The sequence below is a fragment of the Orycteropus afer genome, unplaced genomic scaffold, assembly GCF_000298275.1.
Source record: "Orycteropus afer afer isolate SDZICR_OR568_19922 unplaced genomic scaffold, OryAfe1.0 scaffold00156, whole genome shotgun sequence".
Taxonomy (NCBI): Eukaryota; Metazoa; Chordata; class Mammalia; order Tubulidentata; family Orycteropodidae; genus Orycteropus; species Orycteropus afer.
The window spans coordinates 1,474,085-1,497,337 of NW_006921743.1; the positions used below are offsets into that span (position 1 = coordinate 1,474,085).

General features: G+C 41.5%; 1 protein-coding gene across 1 annotated transcript in view; it reads left to right on the forward strand.

The window, feature by feature from the left end:
• Window positions 1-23,253, forward strand: part of KIAA2026 (KIAA2026 ortholog) — a 164,692-nt gene that overhangs the window by 45,205 nt on the left and 96,234 nt on the right. The window contains exon 2 of the mRNA XM_007946324.2: window positions 16,287-16,487. Within this exon, the coding sequence (XP_007944515.1) occupies window positions 16,287-16,487 (201 nt within the window). The remainder of the gene's footprint in view (window positions 1-16,286; window positions 16,488-23,253) is intronic.

Sequence of the window (23,253 nt, forward strand, 5' to 3'; positions counted from 1 at the left end):
CCAGCCACTCCTCGGAAGGAAGATGGGGCAATCTACTTCCGTAGTGATACTGCCTTGAAACCCAAGGAGGGGTGGCTGTGAGTCGGGTCCGACTTGACGGCACATAACAACAACAACAACAACATACATAACAAGACACATACCACCGTAACAGTTTCTTCATGTGTATAATTCAGTGACATTGATTGCATTCTTCAAGTTGTGTACCCATTTTCACTATCCTTTTCCACATCATTGACATAAACTTAGTGCCCCCTAAGCAAAAACTCCTCCTTCTTCCTACTCCTGGTAACAACTAATAATCTTTGATTTCCATATACAGGCATACCTTAGAGATATTACAGGTTTGATTGCAGACCACTGCGGTAAAGCGAATATCACAATAAAACTTGTCATACAAATTTTTTTGGTTTCCCAGTGCATATAAAAGTTATGTTTATACTGTACTGAGTAGTCTATTAGGTGCATAATGGCATTATGAAAAAGTTTGTATTATTGTGAGAATTACCAAAATGTGACACAGACATGAAATGAGCACATTGTGTTGGAAAAATGACATCACTGACACAAGGTTGCCTTTCAGTTTTGAAAAACACAGTGTCTGCAAAGTCCAGTAAAGCAAAACACAATAAAACAAGGTATACCTGTATTTATTTATTTCATATAAATAAGATCATACAGTGTTTGTCCTTTTGCAGCTGACTCTTTTGCCTAACCATGATGATTTCAGTTTTCATCCATATTGTGATATATGCATCAGGACTTCAATTCTCTTTGTGGCTGAATAGAATTCTGATGTGTGTATATGCATGTTCTGTCTGTTCATTCATCTGTTGATGGACATTTCGGTTATGTACACCTTTTGGCTATTGTGAAAAGTGCTGCACTTGTTTCAGCATAAACCTATAAAAGTCATCTTTGTTTTTTATGTTTTTCATCCCTTATATATAAAGTTTTAATCATTTTCATTACTGAATCCCTGTTGCTGAGTAAATATTTTTGCATTCATTTGAATAAATATAAATGAACATTCCTGTCTTAAACTGCTCTTTATACAAAAATCTAGTTCAAGTTCTTGACAGAGAGTAATCAGAGTACAAAAAGAGTACAGAGAGAGTGAAATAAGAGTGGAAAAATACCTATTAAATTTCACAACTGGAAGATCATTTGGGAAGAGCAGTTTTAATAGATTGAGTGCAGATGGATGACAGATTATAGCAGGTTGAATTATGAATGGAAGGTGAAGAAGACAAGCAGTTTAGATGTAACTCTTTTCAAGGGGAAAGGTTTGTTTTTGTAAACTTGGTTATATGTATATGATAAAGGCAACTAGTGGGTAAAGGTTAAAGATGCAGAAGGTAATTGATGAAATGCAAATTCTGAAAATTCAGTTTTTGTAAGAGGATGGGAGGCAAATTTTTCACTGAAACTTAAGTGAGAATGAGTCTGGATTCAGAAATTTTTTTTTTTTTTCAAATTTTTATTATGATTTGGGTGAAAGTTTACAGAGCAAATTCATTTTCCATACAGTGGCTCATACATATTTTGCTTCATGACATTTACTGCGATTTCCTACAGTCTAACAACTCTTCCAACTTCCTCCTTGTAGCCACCTCTTCCCTGTGTCCTTCTTTCCTATACATTCCCTGCCTCCTGTGCTATCTCCCTGTGCAAATACTGCTCTTCTGTTCTCCCATGATTGATCATTCTAAGGCGATTATCTACCTAATATAAATATTCACCCTTTATGCCTATCAGGAGCTCTGGTAGTGTAGTGGCTAAGGTACTTGACTGCTAACTAGAAGGCTGGTGATTCAAACCCACCAGCCACTCCTTGGAAGGAAGGCTGGACAATCTACTTCCGTAGTGATACCACCTCAGAAACACAAGGAGGGGTTGCTGTGAGTCAAGTCTGACTCCACAGCACATAACAACAACAACAACATATATGCCTATCATTCTGGCTGGAAGTCACAGGAGTGTGGGAGTACATTCATTTCCATACCTGAAGGGTAGCTAGGGGCCATTGTCTTGGAGATCTCACCAGGCTCTAGCAAACCGCTTGTCTTTTTTATAATTTTGAGTTTTGTTCCACATTATTACATTGTTCTCCCACCCTATCCAGGATCTCCTGTACTGATCCCTTTCTGAGTGGTTGACAATGGTAACTGAGTACCATCTAGTTCTTCTGGTCTCATGGTCATATAGCCTGAGGTTCACATGGTCCACTGGTTCCTTGGACTAATTGTTTCCATGCATCTTTGGTTTTCTTCATTCTTCTTTGCTCTGGACAAGGAGAGACCCACCATTTCATCTAGATGGCCACTTGCTAGCTTTCAAGACTCTGGTCACTACTCACCAAAGTAGAATATAGAACAATGGTTTTGTGTAGTATGTTATGCCAGTTGAGCTTGATGTCCCATGACCACAGTCCTGAGCCCCCAGGTCCAGCATCTCCCTCCATCAGGGTGGTTGGTTGTGCCAAAGAAATTATATGGACTTTCTTACACCACATGCCACTGTGTTATGTAGAAATATCGTCTGCCAACCTTATGTATGGTCATGGGTATATACCCTTTTGCCTAGACATACCTACCTGATCATTCAGCCTGTCTACCCATTTATGTACCCTAGATTTGTGTTTGTTATCCCTGATAACGCAGTGTTGTATATGTAAAAGGGATTGTCTTTGTTGTCTGTACCTATCTAGCAATGTTCCCTCTCCTCCCCTCCTATCCCTGTTAACCAACAAAGTTTTCTTCCATATAAAAACCTTTCCTTGACTTTTTACAAAACTGAACTAATACAATATTTATTCTTCTGTGATTGACTTACTTCACTCAGCATAATACCCTCCAAGTTCATCCACGTTATGTGGATGATTCTATGTTTGCAGATTCTACATTATTCTTTAGTGTTGGATAATATTCCATGGTATGTATGTACCATAGTTTGGTCATCTGTTCTTTTGTTGATGGGCTAATTTTGTTTTTTGAGAGGCAGGAAGCTAATGGATCTCTTAAAAACTGTTGTTTTTTTCTATGGAATTTGTGGTGGACATCGTCATTTGCTGAGTAGTGAGTGGTACTTTTGAAATTGCTGCTAAGGAGAATCAAACAAATAGCAGACTTTATTCAAAGAAGCCTTGGCGGAGTTGAGAGCCCAGTTGAGGTTTATTAGACAGCAGACTACAAAATGGTGATTTTTTTTTTCCCTACAGTGCTTAGTGTAAGAGTGGAGGATATTTTGGCTGAGATGCAGAAGGGGTGGTATGTAAGGTACCTGAGACAGAAAGCTAATTAGACAAAGTAGATGATGAGAGTACATCAGTTACGTATGTATTCTGGGATCCAAAGGAGTTACCTTTGTGAATAGCTGGAAAAGGCTGAATTGGGTTAGAGAAGATGGAGGAGTTACTCAAGGAACTGGAGGTCTGGACGAAAACCAAAATAAATGCAGAAAGAATAAGAGTAACAACTGAAAGGATGTGGTGGTGGTGTTTAGGTGCCATCAAGTTGGCTCCTACTCATAGCGATCCTACAAACAACAGAACGAAACACTGCCTGGTCCTGCACCAACGTCACAATCCTTGCTATGCTTGAGTCCATTGTTCCAGCCACTGTGTCAGTGTGTTTTCTTGAGGGTCTTTCCCTTTTTCACCAACCCTCTATTTTAACAAGCATGACAACCTTCTCCAGGGAATGGTCCCTTCTTACAACATGACCAGACTAGGTGAGATGAAATCTGGCCATTCTTGCTTCTAAGGAGCATTCTGGATGTACTTCTTCCGGGACAGATTTGTTCGTTCTTCTGACAGTTGTGGTATTCTTTGCCAGCATCACAGTTCAAAGGCATCAACTCCTTTTTGTTCTTTATTCACTGTCCAACTTTCACATGCATATGGGGCGATTGAAAACACCAGGCTTGGGTTTAGGTGCACCTTAGTCTTCAAAGTCACATTTTCACTTCTTAACATTTTAAAGAGGTATTTTGCTGCAGATTTGTCCAGTGCAATACAAATTCTGATTTCTTGACTGCTGCTTCCATGGGAGCAGGGGAGGAGGGAAGGGAACCCAGGCCATGCCCCACAAGCGGCAAGGCGGGAAAGCGAGGGAACCCAGGCCACACCCAAAAATGGCAAGGTGAGAAAGCAGGGGAAAGGACAGAAAACGGCCAGGGGGATTGGCACAGAGCCGAGGAGTCAGCCGCGGGATCCAGGTGAATGGAGGTAACCCAAGCCATGCCCCACAAATGGCAAGGGGGGAAAGGACAGAAAAAGGCCAAGGGGGACCAGGACAGAGTGAGGAGGCAGCAGTTAGGGATCCAGGTAAGGGGAGGTTGGAGAGGTTTCAAACAGCTAAGGGAGAGAAACTTGTCTGTTGGTTTGTCCTGCTACGGTGACTTGTTGCTGTGAGTCTTGAGGCTGTGCCACCGGTATTTCAAACCCAGCAGGGTGCACTTGGTGCACAGATATCAGCGTGGCTTGCAGACTGAGACAGACTAGGAAAAAGGAAGAGGCCATCCACTTCGCAAAGAATTGGCCAGAGAAAACCTTATATGAATAGCAGAGAAACACTGTCTGATGCATCACTGCCCAACTTTATGAATAGTCCGGAAACATTATCCAATACAGAGGAGGAAGGTGGGTCATTTAGGTTAGAAGGCTCTCGAAATAAGACTGGGAAAGAGCTTCATCATCAGAGTAAAACCAGCCTTACTCATATGGATAAGGAAAAGCTTCCCAGAATTCCGTTTGCTGACGTGGCACAACGCAAATTGAGGAGAAAGAGCTTCAAATATCCATTAATAATCAGAACATGGAATGTACGACGTATGAATCTAGGAAAATTGGAAGTTGTCAAAAATGAAATAGAACGCATAAAGATTGATATCCTAGGCATTAGTGAGCTGAAATGGACTGGTTTTGGCCATTCTGAATCAGATAACCATATGATCTACTATGCCAGGAATGACAAAGAGAAATGGTGTGGCATTCATCATCACAAAGGTTGCTTCAAGATCTGTCCTGAAGTACAGTGCTGTCAGTGATAGGATAATATCCATACACCTACAAGGAAAACCTGCTAATACTACAGTTATTTAAATTTATGCCCCAACCACCAAAGCCAAAGATGAGGAAATTGAAGATTTTTATCAACTTCTGCAGTCTGAAATTGACCAGACATGCAATCAGGATGTGTTAATTATCACTGGTGACTGGAGTGCAAAAGTTGGAAACAAAGAAGAATCAGCAGTAGTTGGAAAATTTGGCCTTGGTGACAGAAATAATGCTGGAACTTGCATGGTAGAATTTTGCTAGACCAATGACTTATTCATTGCAAATACCTTTTTTTCAACAACATGAACAGCAGTTGTACACGTGGTCTTCGCCAGATGGAACACACAGGAATCAGATTGACAACATCTGTGGCAAGAGGTGATGGAAAAGCTCAATATCTTCAGCCAAAACCAGGCCAGGAGCTGATTGTGGAACAGACCATCAACTCCTCATATGCAAGTTCAACTTGAAGTTGAAGACAATTAAAACAAGTCTGTGAGAGCCAAAATATGATCTTGAATATATCCCTCCTGTATTTAGAGACCATCTAAAGAATAGATTTGATGCATCGAACACCAATGACTGAAAACCAGAATTGTGGGATGACGTCAAGAACATCATCCATGAAGAAAGCAAGAGATCACTAAAGTGGATGACAGAAGACTCTGAAACTTGCCTTTAGGCAAGAGTAGCTAAAGCAAATGGAAGAAATGACAAGATAAAAGAGCTGAACAGAAGATTTCAAAGAGCAGCTCGAGCAGAAAAAGCCAATTACTATAATGAAATGTGCAAAGAGACTTGGAGTTAGAAAACCAAAGGGGAAGAACACGCTCGGCATTTCTCAAGCTGAAAGAATTGAGGAAAAAATTTTAAGCCTCGAGTTCCAATATTGAAAGCTTCTATGGGCAAAATATTGAATGATGCAGGAAACATCTAAAGAAGATGGAAGGAATACACAGAGTGTCACTGTACCAAAAAGAACTGGTTGATCTTCATCTGTTTCAAGAAGTGGCATATAATCTAGAACCAATGGTACTGAAGGAGGAAGTTGAAGCTGCAGTGAAGGAATTGGCAAAGAACAAGGCTCCGGGAATTGATGGAGTACCCATTGAGATATTTCAACAAGCAGATGCCCCACTGAAGGCACTCACTCGGTTATGCCAAGAGATTTGGAAGACAGCTACCAGGCCTATTGAGTGGAAGAGATCCATATTTGTACCCACTCCAAAGAAAGGTGATCCTACAGAATGTGGAACGTTTTGAGCAATATCATTAATATTGCATGCGAGTAAGATCTTACTGAAGATAATTTAAAAACATTTGCAGCAATATATTGACAGAGAACTTCCAGAGGTGCAAGCTGGATTCAGAAGAGGACGTGGAACAAGGGATATCATACTGCTGTGAGATGGATCTTGGCTCAAGGCAAAGAATACCAGAAAGATGTTTACTTGTGTTTTGACTATGCAAAGGCATTTGATTGTGTGGATCATGACAAATTGTGGATAACATTGAGAAGAATGGGAATTCCCAAACACTTGATTGTATTCATTAGGAACCTGTACATTGACAAGGAGGCTGTTGCTCGAACAGAACAAGGGGACACTGCATGGTTTAAAATCAAGAAGGGAGTGTGTCAGGATTGTATCCTTTTCCCATATTTATTCAATTTATATGCTGAGCAAATAATCCAAGAAGCTGGATTATATGACAAAAAACGTGGCATCAGGATTGGAGGAAGAATCATTAACAACCTGAGATATGCAGACGATACAACTTTGCTTGCTGAAAGTGAGGATGACTTGAGGCACTTAGTGATGAAGATTGAAGAATACGTCTGCAGTATGGATTACATCTCAATATAAAGAAAACAAAAATCCTCACAACTGGGCTAATAAGCAGCATCATGATAATTGGAGAAAAGATTGAGGTTGTCAAAGAATTCACATTGCTTGGTCCTACAATCAACACCAATGGAAGCAGCAGTCAGGACATTAGACGATATATAGCACTGGGCAAGTTGGCTGCAAAGGAAGTCTTTCAAGTGCTGCGGAGCAAGGATGTCTCCTCGAGGACTAAGATGTACCTGACACAAGCCATGATATTTTCAGTTGTTTCACATGCATGTGAGAACTGGACAATGAATAAGGAAGACTGAAGAAGAGTTTGCTTTCTGAGTTGTGGTGCTGGCAAAGAATACTGAAAGTATCATGGACTGCTGAAAGAACTAACAGATCTGTCTTGGAGGAAGTGCAGCTGAAATGCTCCTTGGAAGCGAGAATGACCAGACTTCATCTCACCTACTTTGGTCATGTTGTCAGAAGGGACCATTCCCTGGAGAGGAATGTCATGCTTGGTAAGGTGGAGGGTCGATGAAAGAGTGGAAGGCCCTCAACGAGATGGATTGACATGGTGGCTGCGACGATGGCGTCAAGTATAGTAAGGATCATGGAACTGGCACGGGACTGGGCGGTGTTTTGTTCTGCTGTGCATAGGGTCGCTTTGAGTTGGAGACGACTCGATGGCACCTAACAATAACAACAGCTTCCATGGGTGTTAACAGTGGATCCAAGTAAATTGAAATCCATGACAACTTAAATCTTTTCTCCATTTATCATGATGTTGCTTATTGGTCCAGTTGTGAGGATGACTACTGAAGACTGTACATTTGATCTTTATCATAAAGTGTTTCAAGTCATTTTCACTTTCAGCAAGCAAGGTTGTGTTATCTCCATATTGTGATTTGTTAATGAGTGTTCCTCCAATCCTGATGCTGCGTTCTTCAGCTAGAGAATAGAAAGTAAAAAAAATATCAGAGAGTAGGATATAAGTTTAATAGTTTTTTGATTAAAGCTTTTTTTTTAGTAGGCATGAAGATTTATTTATTTTGAAAATATTTTTGGGTATCAGGTGGCTTATAGGTACAGATGAGAGCAGTAGTGCTTGAACAGTTTCTCTCGGATCAGCACAAGGCCAGTCCCCATGAGACAGAGGTTAAAGATGTCCCAAATGTCCAAACTACTGTGCCACTCCATCATTTCAAACATTAATTCCTCCTCCTCCTCCCAGTAATTTTCCCCATCTTAGGCTTCTGTATTTCACTGTAAAGCCTCACAGAACTCACAGACATCCAAGGGATCATCTCACATAGTAGCGGTGGATGCTGGAAGGCTGGCGAGTCCCAGGTCTGTGTGTGGGTCTGAAGGATCCTTCCAATTCTTGGGGTTTGATGAACCTCGATTAGCACATCAGATGACAGCTGCTGTCCCAAATACTGGGGTGAGATGAGGATGAGTCAAAACATAGACCCAGAGCAAGAGGAGGGCGAACCTTCCCAAGAGATTCATAGGTATATCCTCAAGGAAGCTAAGGGTGGTGATTTGAATTACACCCTCCCAAAAGGCAGGACTCAAGATACATTCCACCTGCATTGCTTCAACAGAAATAATCCAAGTGGATGGCTTTAACAATCAGCAGCTCAAGGCAAATCCCACCACAGAGCCGATTGCCAGTCATTTTAGGGAATGACTACTACCAGCTGCCCAGCCAAGTTGACACCTGACCTTAACTACCATACCACCCCAAACAGGCATGGATAACAGGATCTACAATGCATCACAAAATGGAGGACAATGGCTAGAAGGGCCACATCAAGCAATTCACTGCATTGCACCCCTTGGCTCTTCTAGCCATTAGCCCTTTCATACTTGAAAGATTAGTTTGCCCCTCCTAATCATATTACTGGTCCCAAGGTCATTAACAATTAGTCTTTCAGTAAGGCAAAGAGTCCTAAGGGTGAGATTATTCAGATACCAGCTATTCAGGTCTGTTGTATTTGTCCATCTGATACAAAAGTTTTTCTCATTATCATCCTTTATGGTATCTGATAATATTTAACTGAGATAATATTATTCCTTTGTTCTGAGTCTGTCTTTAGGTATCAGCATAATGTTGGATTTCCCCCGCTGCACAACCCATTTATTCGTTCCTTTACCTTTAGCTATTATTCTTCCTTCCATTCATCATTTATTTTTACCCAGACTTTCCCACCTTGGATGGGGACATCAAGTTCAGCCGTTGTGCTTATCCAGATTGCTGGTAGCAAGATCATTCTAGCAGGTGCTTTCCCCTCAGTCCACTCCCATTCATGCTGGGTATGGTTACCCAGGTATAAAACTAGTGCACTATCTCGACCACTGGGCAGGATGGCAGTATTCACTGTCAGCCCCAGTTTGGGCAGATGGGGAGAAAGTATAATCCATCCCATAAGGCCCTTGGGAATTCTGGTATACAGGTTCAGGGGTATAGAAACAGTCTCTTGCTTATGGATCACCCCAGCCTCTGGCATCCGCAGCTGCATCCCAGGTCCAGGGACCACAGCTGCTGGCAGGAAGAAAACAATGTTAGGTGATGTGGGGAAAAATTGTACAGTGGCACCAGCATCCTCCCCCACCCCTTCTTCCCTAGATTCTGCAGAAAAGCATAGGAATCTGTCAAGTGCTGATCCTCCCTTTGCCTCCCTCATATTGAGTGTGAGCACACATTCGTGAAGGTGTGTGAGCCAGCCCCTTAGGCCTTTATCTCCCCCAGTTTTAGACAACAAATGTTTCAATTGCTCATTCCAGTTCTCTATCAAACCAATACTTTGAGGATGGTATGCCACATGGTATGTCCACTTAATATGTTTTTTGGCCCATTGCTGCACCCTGTGGGATGTAAAGTACGTTCCTTTGTCTGAGGAAATATAACTTGGTAGCCCAAATTGGGAGAATATCTTTTGTTCCAATCCTTTAATGGTGTTTTGGCATTTGCATTTGTCACAGGATAAGCAAAGCCCAGTCCACAGTGAGTAAGTATTCCTGTGAGGACCTGTTTATAGACACCTGGAGCCATGGGTGTCATTGGTTCTATATAATTGACTTGCCAGCTATGTGCCAGGCCTTCCCCTGCAGGGAATCTGCCCCATAGCCATCTGTAACCTCTGTCTTTCTTGCTGACAGACAGAGAGCAGTCCTTATTGGCATTTTGTGCCTCAGAGGGTGCAAGACGGATGTGTCTCAATTCAGCCCATCTCTGCATTGCTGCAGCACCCCCACGTCCACTCATCTCATGAACCCAGTTGGCCACCTCAAGGGAGCATACCAACATATCCACTTGCTGATTGCAATCATCTTCTGATCCAGGAAGGGGATTCTTCTGATGGGCATCGACATGGCTTACTCTAATGTGTCCTCTGAACTCCAGAGTGCTTTCCATAGGTGTCCCCTGAATAGCCCAATTTTCCATCACCCATTTGCCTGACCATATAGCCAGGCCATTGGCAACTGCCCATGAATCAGTGAAAATCCAAACATATGGGCTCTCACCATTGCCCAATTCTTCCATGATGGCTAAGAAGACAGCGTGCAGTTCAGCCAATTGGGCTGACCTGTTTTTACCTTCTTCAATAAGGGTCTTTCCGTCTGCTGGTCTTAATGCAACAGCTTTCTGTGTCAGTTGTTGTCCATGTACCCTGGAGCTGCCATCTGTGAACCAAGCAGCCTTCTATTGATCCATAGAAAGTTGTTCATATGGCACTGTCCATGTGGCAATGGGTTCTGGCAGTTCCTCAGGTGGTTCCAGGATAGGACCTATAGGAAAGGAGGCTACCTGCTTATGGATATATGATGGGCCCCCTTGTATCCCTCCAGTTGCTTGTTCTTGAGTAAACCATTTCTGTTTTATTATGGAACTATTTTGGGCACCACCTTCCTTATTAGAGTGTTTCTCTGACATCACCCAAGACATAGGTATTTCAGGTCTCATAATAATTTTATGCCCTTCTGTCATTGAGGCAGTCTCAATTAATGCCCAATAGCAGGCAAGTAATTGCCTTTCAAATGGTGTGTATCATGCTGCAGCATCTGGAAACTTTCTAGTCCAAAATTCCAGTGGTCGTCGTATGGCAGCATTCTCAGGTTTTTGACATAAGCTCCAGTCTGCATAAGCGCTTGTAGCAGACACCTCTAAAATCATGTCTGAATGTGGATCATAAGGACCTAAAGGCAAGGATAGTGAGACCGGATTCTGTATTTCAGACTTAGCCTGCTGTTGCTCCGGCCCCCATTCAAATGTACTTTTCTTCCTAATGGCTTTATGGATAGGAGCAAGCAATATACCCAGATGTGGAATATGTGTTCTCCAGAATCCAAATAAACCAATTAAATGTTGGGCTTGCTGCTTAGTCTTGGGGGTAGGTAATGACAACAACTTATTTTTGGTTACCTGTGGAATGTCACAGGTGACTCCTGCCCAAGTTATTACCAAGAATTTCACTTTTGGGGCAGGGCCCTAGGTTTTTGCTGGATTTATTAACCAGCCTCTGTTGGTCATGTGAGTCATCACTGTTTTCAAATCTGTCCTAGCCTGTTCTTCTGTGTTTGATACCAACATAATGTCATCAATGTAATGTATCAGCATACTTGAAATCTGCACCAAGTCCAAGTTTCTCCTAACCAAGCCATGGCAGTAAGCTGATGAATTCAGATAATCTTGGGCCAAAACTCTGAAAGTATACTGAGAGCCTTCCCATGTGAAAGCAAACTGTGACTGACTCTTTTCCAAGATTGGTATGGAGAAAAAGGCATTTGCAAGATCAGTTGCTGAGTACCAGTCTCCTTTGGCCTGTTGTATTTTCTGCACCACCAATATACCATGTCTGAAACAGCTGAAGCCACTGGTGACATTACTTTATTAAGGCCTCAGTAGTCGTCTGTCAGTCTCCATGAGCCATCTGCCTTTTTCACAGGCCATATAGGGCTATTATACAGAGAATTTGTTGGCACCAACACTGCAGCCTTCAGCATGTCTTTAATCAAAGCACTAATTTCCTTCTGTCCACCAGGTACCCTATACTGTTTCAAGTTAACAGCCTGAGTGGGTTCAGGCAATTCTAATGGTTCCAATTTAGTATATCCAATCAATACTAGCCTAAGGGTAGACTTACACACTTTCAGTTTTACAATATCAGGTAGAGGGAGATTTCTCCAATTAGACATAATATCAATACCGATAATACATTCAGGTAAAGGAGATGCAACTACTTCATACAACATCTGTTTAAATCTTCCAATTCTCATCCACACTTTCACCTTAGTCCCATCACCTGTTGCATCCTCATATCCCTCTAGTCTAACCTTAGGCCCCTTTGACAGGTTTTGGGATGATGGTACATTGGGCTCCCGTGTCCAGGAGTCCCAAGAAGGTCTCTTCCCCACCCCCAGGCCATTTTACCCACATATGTGTATATGGCCTAAGGTCCCCTGCTGGGGGCTGGACTAGAAGACCCTAGCCCCTCTGTCAGTCTCTGGCTTCATCAGTTAGCTGAGTCTGTGCTTCATCTGGTCCCAGGTAGAAGTTCCTATTTTTAAATTCCTCCTGAATGGAATGAATAGATCAAACCTGTCTAGGCCTCCTTAAGGTGGTGGGACCATCAGGAGTTTCCATGGGTCTGCCCAGTCTCCTATAGTGCTGCATCGGCACCCTTGTCTCAACTCCATCAATGTCTGCTATATTCATCCCATGCTTTAACAACCATCGAAAAATCTCCAACCTGCTGAGATAAGTTCTTTGCCTATCGCCCCTTTCCATTCTCCTATTATTAATCACTCTTATGCTTCTTGGATTTGTAAAACCCATGCGGGGAAGTTGTGCTAATAGACCTGATACAGTTTCTCAAATTGTTGCTTTGTTTTGCAACAGCAGAGTTACATGGGGTGCCCATGTAGAAGGGGCTCCCTTGATTACCCTATCTGCCATGACCTGTGTAAGGGGCATTCTCATTGGGTGATTATCCCAATCACTATAAAGCCATTCCAGCATGGCTTGCATAAGCAGCATATTAGCTGCTTCCTCTGGAGTGTTCCAGGTCGTATTTAGAGGGGGGAGAGGGGCAGTTCCCTTCTCAGAATACACAAACCTGACTGCAGATTTTATCCATTCCAACAGACTGGATGCCCCCTCTGGGTTAACCTGCCTGTAAATGGATCTTGGATCAACATTTGTGGCTGTTCCATAGTGAGTTGTGAGTCTTGCATCAATCCAAACATACTCTTCTACTCTGCAGTATTCAAAACTAAAGATGCCACCCCTAAATTAGTTGTTCTCACAATCCATTTTAGTAAAGGTTCCTCAGGAAGCTGATGATACCAATCTACAAACTGAAGCATCTCCTTCACACTATACCCTCTGCTTCCAGTAGTTTCTTGGCTTTGCCTGTTCCCTTCCCAGACTACCTTTTTGGTGACCAGTGGTCCTACTGGTACTGCTTGTTGTTCTGACACAATTTTTTCTTTCTGAGTAGGCCCTGAAACTAGCGGTCGTAGCTCTAATTTGACTGAATCTGAGCTTGATTCAGTGCTGCATCCCGGCTTTACATTCTTTTTCCCTGCCATTGCAACTATTGCTGATAACAGTAACCAAGAAATTTTAAGTCTCGCCTTTTCCTTGTCATTCTGTATTTCCATATACATGCAACTAGCCAATTCCTCAGGAGTTAGAGCTACCTCTCCTAAATCCCATGAATAGCTTTTGCCTTTGGTGACTGATCTCAGTGCAAGAGCTGCTTCAATCCATGGGTGTCTTTTATCCCATCCAGAAGCCAAAGGTTTCTTACTTTCCCATTTATGTCCTTTCTCCCAAAACCACATATTTCAGAGAGTCTGGGCCATTGCTGCGAATCCCACCATTCTGACACCAATTGCTTGAACAATTTCTCTCAGAGAGATCAGCAAAAGGCTGGTCCCTGTGAGGCAGAGGTTAAAGATGTCCCAAATGTCCAAACTACCATGCCACTCCATCATTTCAAACATTAACTCCTTCTCCTCCCAGTGATTTCCCCCCATCTTAGTGTTCTGTATTTCTCTGTAAGGCCTCAAAGAACTCAGACACCCAAGGGATCGTCTCATGTAGTAGTGGTGGAGGCTGGAAAGCTGGCGAGTCCCAGATCCGTGAGTGGGTCTGAAGGATCCTCCCAATTCTTGGGGTTTGATGAACCTTGATCAGCAGATCAGATGATGGTTGCTGTCTCAAATCCAGGGATGAGGTGAGGATGAGCCAAAATACAGACCCAGAACAAGAGGAGGGCGAACCTTCCCAGGAGATTTGTAGGTATACCCTCAAGGAAGCTAAGGGTGGTGATTTGAATTATACCCTCCCAAAAGGCAGGATTCAAGATACAGTCCACCTACATTGCTTCAACAGAAATAATCCAAGTGGATGGCTTTAACAATCAGCAGCTCAAGGCAAATCCTACCACAGCATTGATTGCCAGTCATTATAGGGAATGACTACTACCAGCTGCCCAGTCAAGTTGACACCCGACCTTAACTACCATACCACCCCAAACAGGCATGGATAATAGGATCTACAATACATCACAGAATGAAGGACAGTGGCTAGAAGGGCCACATCAAGCAATTCACCGCAAGTAGTCTCTAAACTTTTATAATCTAGCTTTCTAAAAATGTTGGCTTATGTATCTCCCAATGTATGCATAAAGAAAAATCAAACCAAGTCTACTGTCATCAAGTCTATTCCAACTCATAGGGACCCCTATTGGCTTTCCAAGGCAGTAAATCTTTATGGAAGTAGATTGTCCCATCTTCCTTTCTTCCTTCCATGGAGCAGCTGGTGGGTTTGAACCGCCAACCTTCTGGTTAGCAGTCAGATGCCTTAGGCATTGCACCACAAGTGTAAATCATGTATGTTATAGTAGACAAAGGCCGTATCATAGTAGGTCCTGTATGTAATATAAAAGGACTTTGGATTGTATTCTTAGTATATATTTCTAGTTTTATTTTTTAAATAGCAAACAGTGCTGTGTGTGTGTTTTGTTGCCTACAGTTGTAGATGTGTTTCTGTAAAGGAGCTCCATTGAAACATGATGGGCCAAGGCTTTGTGCATGTTAAATTTTCATGATTATTACCAAATTCTTCTAGAAAGGCTTTGCCAGTTTACATGCCCACTGATGTAGTAGGAGAATTTTCTTATAGTCTCTCAAACACCGAGTAATAATCAGTTTTTTTAATCTTTACATGTTGACATGAGAGAAATTGCATAGTATTTTATTAGTGATAAATATCAAAGCACATGAAATTTTATTTCTCTTGAGTAATAAAGGATATTAATTACTTCTTGATCTTTGTTCTGAGAGAATACTATTTAAAAAGTAATTTTTCTTCTATAAGACTGAAGTTACAGCATAAAATTAGTCAGTCTCTGGTTCATTTACATAAAGATTTAGCCAAGTAACTTAATACTTTAATCAGCAGGGAAACATGATTATAGAGTCAACTTTTAATTTATATAACTTCTTATCCAGCATAATAAATGTTTACTTCTTTGAGCACTTACTTGATTTTATCATAGGGGACTTATGGATAATTAAGCAAACTGCTAAGAAACTATTTTTCATCATTATCTTTAAAAACTGGAATAAAGATGTCATAGGGTAAGGAGACATTTATTGTAGAAGTTTACACTTTTTACAGTTTAGTGAGAAAAGTTTCCATATTCTTAACTTGAAAATTTATATTAGAATGCTTCATTCTTCAAACTGTATCATTGTAAATTTTCTCTACCCAAAAGTTTTTGTATTATTGTACGTTTTCCTATACCAACAATGATTAAACCAAACTGGTTGCTGTTGAGTTGATTCCAATTCAAAGTGATCCTGTAGGACAGAGTAACTCTACCTCATAGGGTTTCCAAGGCTGCAATCTTTAGGGAAGCAGACTGCCTAATCTTTCTGCCACTGAGCATCTGGGGCCAAGCACTTAACCATTGCACTATACCAATGATAGTAGGAAATCTGTGGAGAGATATAAAGATGTATAAAGGAGCTATATTTAATTTTGCAAATAGTTAAATTTTTTTCTATTAAAGAGGTAGTGGTTTAGTTTTTAATTTTGATGCTTTAGTCCCACGCGTGCGTGTGTGTGTGTGTGTATTTAAATACAGGGAAATTATTTTATGAAATGAGTAAAGAAAAATTAGAAACTGTGTAGAGAGGATAAATATCTGGAGACTAGCTAAGTAAGTTTTAACTAAATATTTTTTATGTAGCTGTTAGTTTCATCAGGATGTACCACAAAAAAGGAGTTTTCTTAAGATACTGGTTAAGGGGGTTTATTGCTTATCCAGAAGATTTGACCTTTGACCTTGTGAATTGACTTATTCTTCTCCAAGGCACTTGAGAGAAAAGACAACGATAGCAGTTACATCTAGAGGCTATTATGGATTGGAGGATGAGAAGGGAACTGCATGTACTTCAACAAGGCGTCGGTCAACACCGCGAACTTTGGCAGGCTTGACAAGTGGAGTTTTTGAATCTATTATGGTTCAAGTTTTGAGACAGGAAGAACAGCTGAGAGCAAAAGAAGAAAAAAGGTAAATGTAAAAAAAAAAATTAAGTTTCATGATGTTGAACTTTCCAGAAATTACTTTCCAAGACTAGATGTGTAACTTTTATATGCCCATATAAAATTTCTGTGACCATTTTGGTAGTGTTCCAAAATACATTGTCACCAAAGTATGAATTTGCAGTGAACCTGTCAAACTGACATTTGTTAAAAAACAGTTTTAAATTTCAAAACCAATTATTTTAAAACTGTACAAAAAATAATTTTGATAAAAATTTCAGAATACTTTCTAGATTCTAGAAGTATTCTCAAGTTAATTGTGAATTTTAATTAGTGGAATTTTTTATACATTTCTATAGCTTTAGAGTTTTCTATATTCTGTAGAATCATAGACCTTTAAAATTAGGAGGAATTCCAAAGGTTATATGTTGTTGTTGTTGTTATTTGCCGTCGAGTCGGCCCCGACTCATAGCGACCCCTCCTTGGGTTTCCGAGGCAGTATCACTATGGAAGTAGGATTGCCCAACCTTCCTTCTGAGGAGTGGCTGGTGGATTTGAACCGCCAGCCTTCTGGTTAGCAGTCAAGTGCCTTAGGCACTATGCTACCAGAGCTCCTAAATATAGTTCAAGAATAACAAAACGATTTCACCTGTGCCAGTTCCTCCATAGGTGTTAATCTCCTAGATGACTATGTTAGTTTGGGTTCATTAGGAAAGCGCTCAATTAATGATACCTTATTGGGTTTGGGAACATAGAGTGATACACATACAACTTTTTTTATATTACAAACAAGGGCTAGGACTCAAAGAGGTTAAGTGCTTACATACTCCAGTTTCTATATTGGCAGAACAAAGACTGGCAATTTTTATGCTAAATCAAATCTCCAACTATGTTAGTGATTATTGATGTAATATCTATTGCCATCGAGTCAGATCTGACTCGTAATGATCCTTCCTTGGGTTTCCGAGGCAGTGTCACTATGGAAGTAGATTGCCCAACCTTCCTTCTGAGAAGTAGCTAGTGGGTTTTTACCGCCAGACTTCTGGTTAGCAGTTGAATGCCTTAGGCACTATGCCACCAGAGCTCCTTGTTGATGTAATAAGGAACTGCTAATGCTACTCAAAGACAATTTATAATAATTTGTTGTACTTCTCATAATAATAAATATAGCTTGCTTTGATATTTGTAGGATTGAAACTCAGCCTTGACACTATCATGATAACTTGCATAGCAGTAATTACCTGGGATCTCACTATGAAGTACTTTTTTTCCTCGAAAAGAGCCTGATAGAGCTATTTCTGCTGTATATAGAGAGGAGTTTATGGAAAGGATAAAGATTAATCTTAAAGTAGGATACAGTAGATTGGAATAGGAGAGATTGGAGAAAAGGAAGGCTTGTAGGAAGAAGGTGTTGGTAGTCTAGGTCTCCGCTGGTGGCCTCCTAGAAATAGGAACAGGTAAGATTGTTCTGGTGGGAATGGTCAACATGGCTTAGTACCAGTTTGCAAGATGTGCCACCTCGCTGGCATATCAGAGATTCAGTGTTGGTCTCTGCTGCTGGCAGATTGGGCACTTAGCAAAGACTATAGCCAGATCAGTCTTGAGAAGTGGAAGTCCATGTTGCTGAGTATAACCTCCATTCCTGCCACTATGGCCACTTTCTTAATGAGCTTATTGGGCAATGACAGGAGTATCTGGGGAAAGAGACTGACTGGTATGCACAGAAAATGTCTTCCTATCTACTTGATTATTAAAATCTTCCTCTGATGAGGACACCCTTTGCTGAACATTCACATGGACACAAATATCTTCATGTCTTTTGTCTATTTAGGTCTCCTTGTTCTCATTCCCCAATCATATTTTTTTCCAGGTCCCTGACCATTCAACCAAACCATTGGCTACAGCCCATGAATTGGTATAAAATTGCCCATCTCGCCATTTTTCCTTCCAAGCAAACTGAAAAATCAAGTGTAGTGTTCAGAGTTCTGTCCACTGGGAGGATTTCCCTTCACCACTTTCCTTCAGAAGTGTCTCAGAAAGGGACTGAAGTACTACAGCTGTCCACTTTTGGGTGGTGCCTGCATATCACACAGAACGATCTGTAAACCAGCCCCAAGTTTTCTTTTCCTTAGTTAACTGATTCTAGGGAACTCCCTGTGAGGTCATAAGAGCAGGCTGGAGAGGAATAGTTATGTAGCAGGAGTGGGGGCCATGAGTATTTAGGCTGCTTCCTCATTTAACTTACTTGTGATTTCAGGGTCTGATTGAACCCATTCGTCTATATACCACTTCCATCTGACCGTGGAGAGCTGCTGTGCACATCCAACTTTATAGGTTGGTGGGTCAGAGAATACCCAGTTCATGATGGGCAGCTCAGGTTGCTTGGTAACTTGGTGGCCCATGGTTAAGTGTTCAGTCTCTAGTAAGGCCCAGTAGCAAGTCAAAAACTGTTTCTCAAAAGAATGGTAGTTATCCGTAGAGGATGGCAGGCTTTGCTGAAGAATCCTACCGGTCTGTGCTGTGATTCACCTATAGGGGCCTATCAGAGGCTCCAAATAGTATTTCTGTCTGACATTGATACTTTAAGCACCAGTGGATCTGCCAGGTCATAGGCAGAACAGCTTGCACAACAGCCTGGACCTGTTGCAGGGCCTTTTCTTGTTCTGGGCCTGTTCTGGTTACCTAGTGCCGCTCTGACAGGAAATATACCACAAATGGGGTGGTCTTAACAAACAGGAGTTTATTCTTACAATTTGGAGGCTTTAAGTCCAAGTTCAAAGTGCCAGGCTCTAGCGGCTGGGTAAAAGCCCCTCAACCTTGGGGTCCAACTTTGCCTCCTGCCCCTGGCCCACTGGAGCTAGAGGCATTTCTTCACTCAGACGGCTGCTAGCTGCTGAGGCTGAGAAGCCCCAGGGTTGACAAGTAAAAAGGCACAGTCCTGATGTTACCAAACCACACAGCAGGGCATTCATTAACTTAAGTCCCAAGGTTGACAGAGCACAGCAGGCTACTGAGCAATGACATGGCTACATGCAGGTTCCAAGCATGCCATAGGCTAGAGACCTTACTCAGAGCTTCTCATTATATACAGGAAGCCAACCACATCCCAAAGGCAGCTACTCAGCTGCTTGTGGTGGATCCCACCATGGAGTTGATTGCCAGTCTCATCATGGGGAGTAACTACCACCAGCTGCCTAGCCACTCAACCAGGCCTAGCCAAGTTGACACACAAATATAACCACCACAGGGCCCCACTCAGAATTAGCAGCTATGCAACTCACTTGGTAAATGGACTGGAGTAGCACACTCAAATGAGGAATCTGTTGCCTCTAAAAGCCAAAGAGGCCCACCAGGTGTTGTGCCTCCTTTTCAATTGCAGGAGGGGCCATATGCAACAACTTACCTTTCACCTTAGAAGAGATACCTTGACATGCTCCACACTACTGGACCCCTAGAAATTACACTGAGGTGGAGAGCCCCTGAATTTTTGTTGAATTTATTTCTCACCCTTTCACATGCAAATATTTTACCAGTAAGTCTATAGTAGTTGCTACTTCCTGCTCACTAAGCCTAACCAGTGTGATTGATGTCTTATAGAATAGAGAGGCAGTCAGGGTCTCTGCAGAGTAAATTATGATACAAGCCTGGAGAATTCGTATAACCCTGAGATAGGTTATTGAAGGTATATTGCTGACCATGCAAGGCTGAAAGCAGATTTCTGGTGTCTTTACTAACAGGTCTGGAGAAAAAAGCCCTCGTGGCCCGGTGGTTAACTATTTGGCAGCTAACCGAAAGGTCGATAGTTTGAATCCACCAGCTGCTCTGTAGAGGAAAGATGGGGGCAGTCAGCTTCTGTAAATATTGCAGCCTAACAACCCTATGGGGCAGTTCTCCTCTGTTGTATAGGGTTGCTATGAGTTGGAATTGACTTGATGGCAACAGGATGGAGAAAGAAACATTTGCCAGATTAGTAGCTGCATACTGTGTACCAGGGGATGTGTTAATTTAGTGGAGCAGTGAAACCACATCTGAAGAAGTAGTTTCAGTGGAGTCACTGGGTTAAGTGTACAACATTTCATCTGTTTTTTTGCACATGCCAAATAGGCAAGTTGAATAGGAGGATATAGTAGAAATTACCACCTGTGGTGTAGTAAATCACGTATTGTGGCTTTTCTAGCCATAAGTCTTTATAAAATGCATGGTAGAATTTGCCATGAGCAACATGGCATTGTTAAAGTTATCCATCTGGGGTATATTTCTGTTGAGAGTGGCATGAAGTACTTTTCTGGGAAGTTCTCTCTCTCTCTCAGGTGTATAGAATTCTGATGTTGGAATTGGTTAGTTTGGCCACTCTGCCAGGCTCAAAAGGAGCCCTCCTGGAGACAGAAGGAGTCTCTGACTGCTGACTAAGAAAGATGTGCTGCTGAAAGTAACGCGCTCCTGAGAGAAATGCACTTGCTGAGAGAGAGACACGAGAGACATGTGCTGCTGAGAGAGAGATGGCTGGCTGCTAAGTGAGACAGCTGGTTGTGAGAGATTGAGTGTATTTCTGAACTTGAATTGTAGCCTGTTGCTTCCCTAATAAACCCCATAATCTGTGAGTTCTTTGTGGCCACTGCAGTGAATTATTGAACCCAGCAGAGAGGTGGTGGTGCTGAAGGAGGAACAGTTGGTGTCAGGGCTGGTAAAAGGGCTGGAGGGAGGTGGCATATCTGGCCTAGGAGGAATAAGCCTTGGGCTACGATGGTGATTCTTTCTTCCTTTTATGGAGCTGGAGGAGGTCAGAAGATGCAGCCTCCTTGCCCGTTTGGCACCACCTTTGTATCCCTCAAGTCCTTGGTGGTGGCACAATCTCTGCAATCCCTCTAGGAATGTAGTATTGCTTTTGGTTTACTATTTTCCCAGATGGAGGCAGTTCTTGTGGCTTCCACTTGACCCTTCTTGTGATAATAGCCCTCCCTCTGCAGAACCAATGCAAGAATTCTGCCAATTGCTGAGTATATCTATTAAAGCTAGAGTGAACTTCTTAAAATGCAAATCTGATCATGCCACTCATCTATATTATCATCTACCCTCTTTCCAAAACAAAACAAGTGCACACAAAAACTAATTGCTTAACATGATTTATAAGACCTTGCTTTCACCTTTTGTCCTCTCCCTACACCTCTAACTTCTTATATCCTTCTTTTCTTCATTCTTGATATTCTAGCCACAGTGACCTTTTTTCCCTTTTTTTCAATGCCAAGAGAGTGTTAACTTTGTGAGCTTACAAAAAACATGTAGACTATATAAAAAATGGTAGATTTTTCTTTTTTGAGCCTCTAAATATTTTCTAAAATGATGCTTTTCTTTTATAATTGAAAAGATAATATCAAAATCTGGAAGATTCCACGTAACTAGCGGAACAGGCACATTTACTGTCTTTTAAGCCTCTGCCAAGATTTGTTTTGCGTTCTCAGGAGTTGGCAGCATGTGATATCATAGATGACGATGTTAGACAAAGCTTTGCTTTCCCAGGACAGTGACCCTGCTGTCTGTCTTGATGCCTGAAATTCTGTCAATCTATCAGTCTTTAGCAAGAGTAGGCAGAATATTTGAGGATATATGTATTGTAAAGTTTGGCCTGGAAAGGGACTTGGGAAGCATAAATCCATTAAGTAAAGGTAATATTGGAAGACGGGAGAGCACCAGAGGTCATATTATTGTAGTTGTGCTTTAATGCTGGACACAGACTTTTAAAAAAAAATTAAAATCTTTGGCATAACAAAAAAATAAATAGTGTTTACAAATTGTTAAGATAGGTTAAAATACCTTTTGTATCAGAAATTCAAACTAGTCCATAGATTTTAATATGGTAACATTTCAGTTATTAGGTGAGTTACAATAATTTTTAGTCATCACCTGGATAATTACAAACCTAAAATACATTACTGAATAATATTTAAATTCAACACTTAGGTCTGTGATTTGTGATCTATTCTAATGCAAGGGTTTGAACCGCCAGCCTTCTGGTTAGCAGTCAGAAGCCTTAGGCACTATGCCAGTATACCATTAAAAGTAATGGTTTCTTAAATCAGATTACCAAAAGCCAAAATTCTAGTATTTCTTTATTGTCATTTTTTTGGACACCATTCAAAACTAATGTCAGGGAGATAACAGTTGATAGCTTCTTGAACAGGAGCAATAGGGAATAAAGCTTGGTGGTCTGCTTTTCCCTGGCTACCCTCAGGTAAATGCTGATAGAACAGCAGGCATTCTTGGGACTGATTTGTGTAAGGAGGTACTGTAGATTTAGGAGACAGCAACAGTGCAGGTCAAAGGTTTGGAAAAATTGGGTAAAAGATGTGGTGAATTTATAGATGATGATATATACTCATTAAGCTAATCACCACCATTGCATTCTGTTTGTAATGGTGACGTTGAACCATTGAGGAAAGATTGGATTATATTTTATTTATTTTTTTTTTTTATTGTGATTTGGGTGAAGATTTACAGAGCAAATTCACTTTCCATACAGTAGTTCGCATATACTTTGTCTCATGTCATTGACCACAGTTTACCACAATGCAACAGCTCCCATTCCACTTCCGCCCCATAGTTACTTCTTCCCAGTGTCCATCCCTCCATACATTCCTGCCCCCTGACCTGTCTCCCTGTGCATAAGCAGCCCTTCTTTCTCCCATGATTGTTCTCTCCAGGGGGTGTATCTACCTCAGGTAAATGTTCAACTCATATGCCTATATTTTGTTTGGCTGGAAACCACAGGTGTGGGTTCAATTCCAGACCTGAAGGGC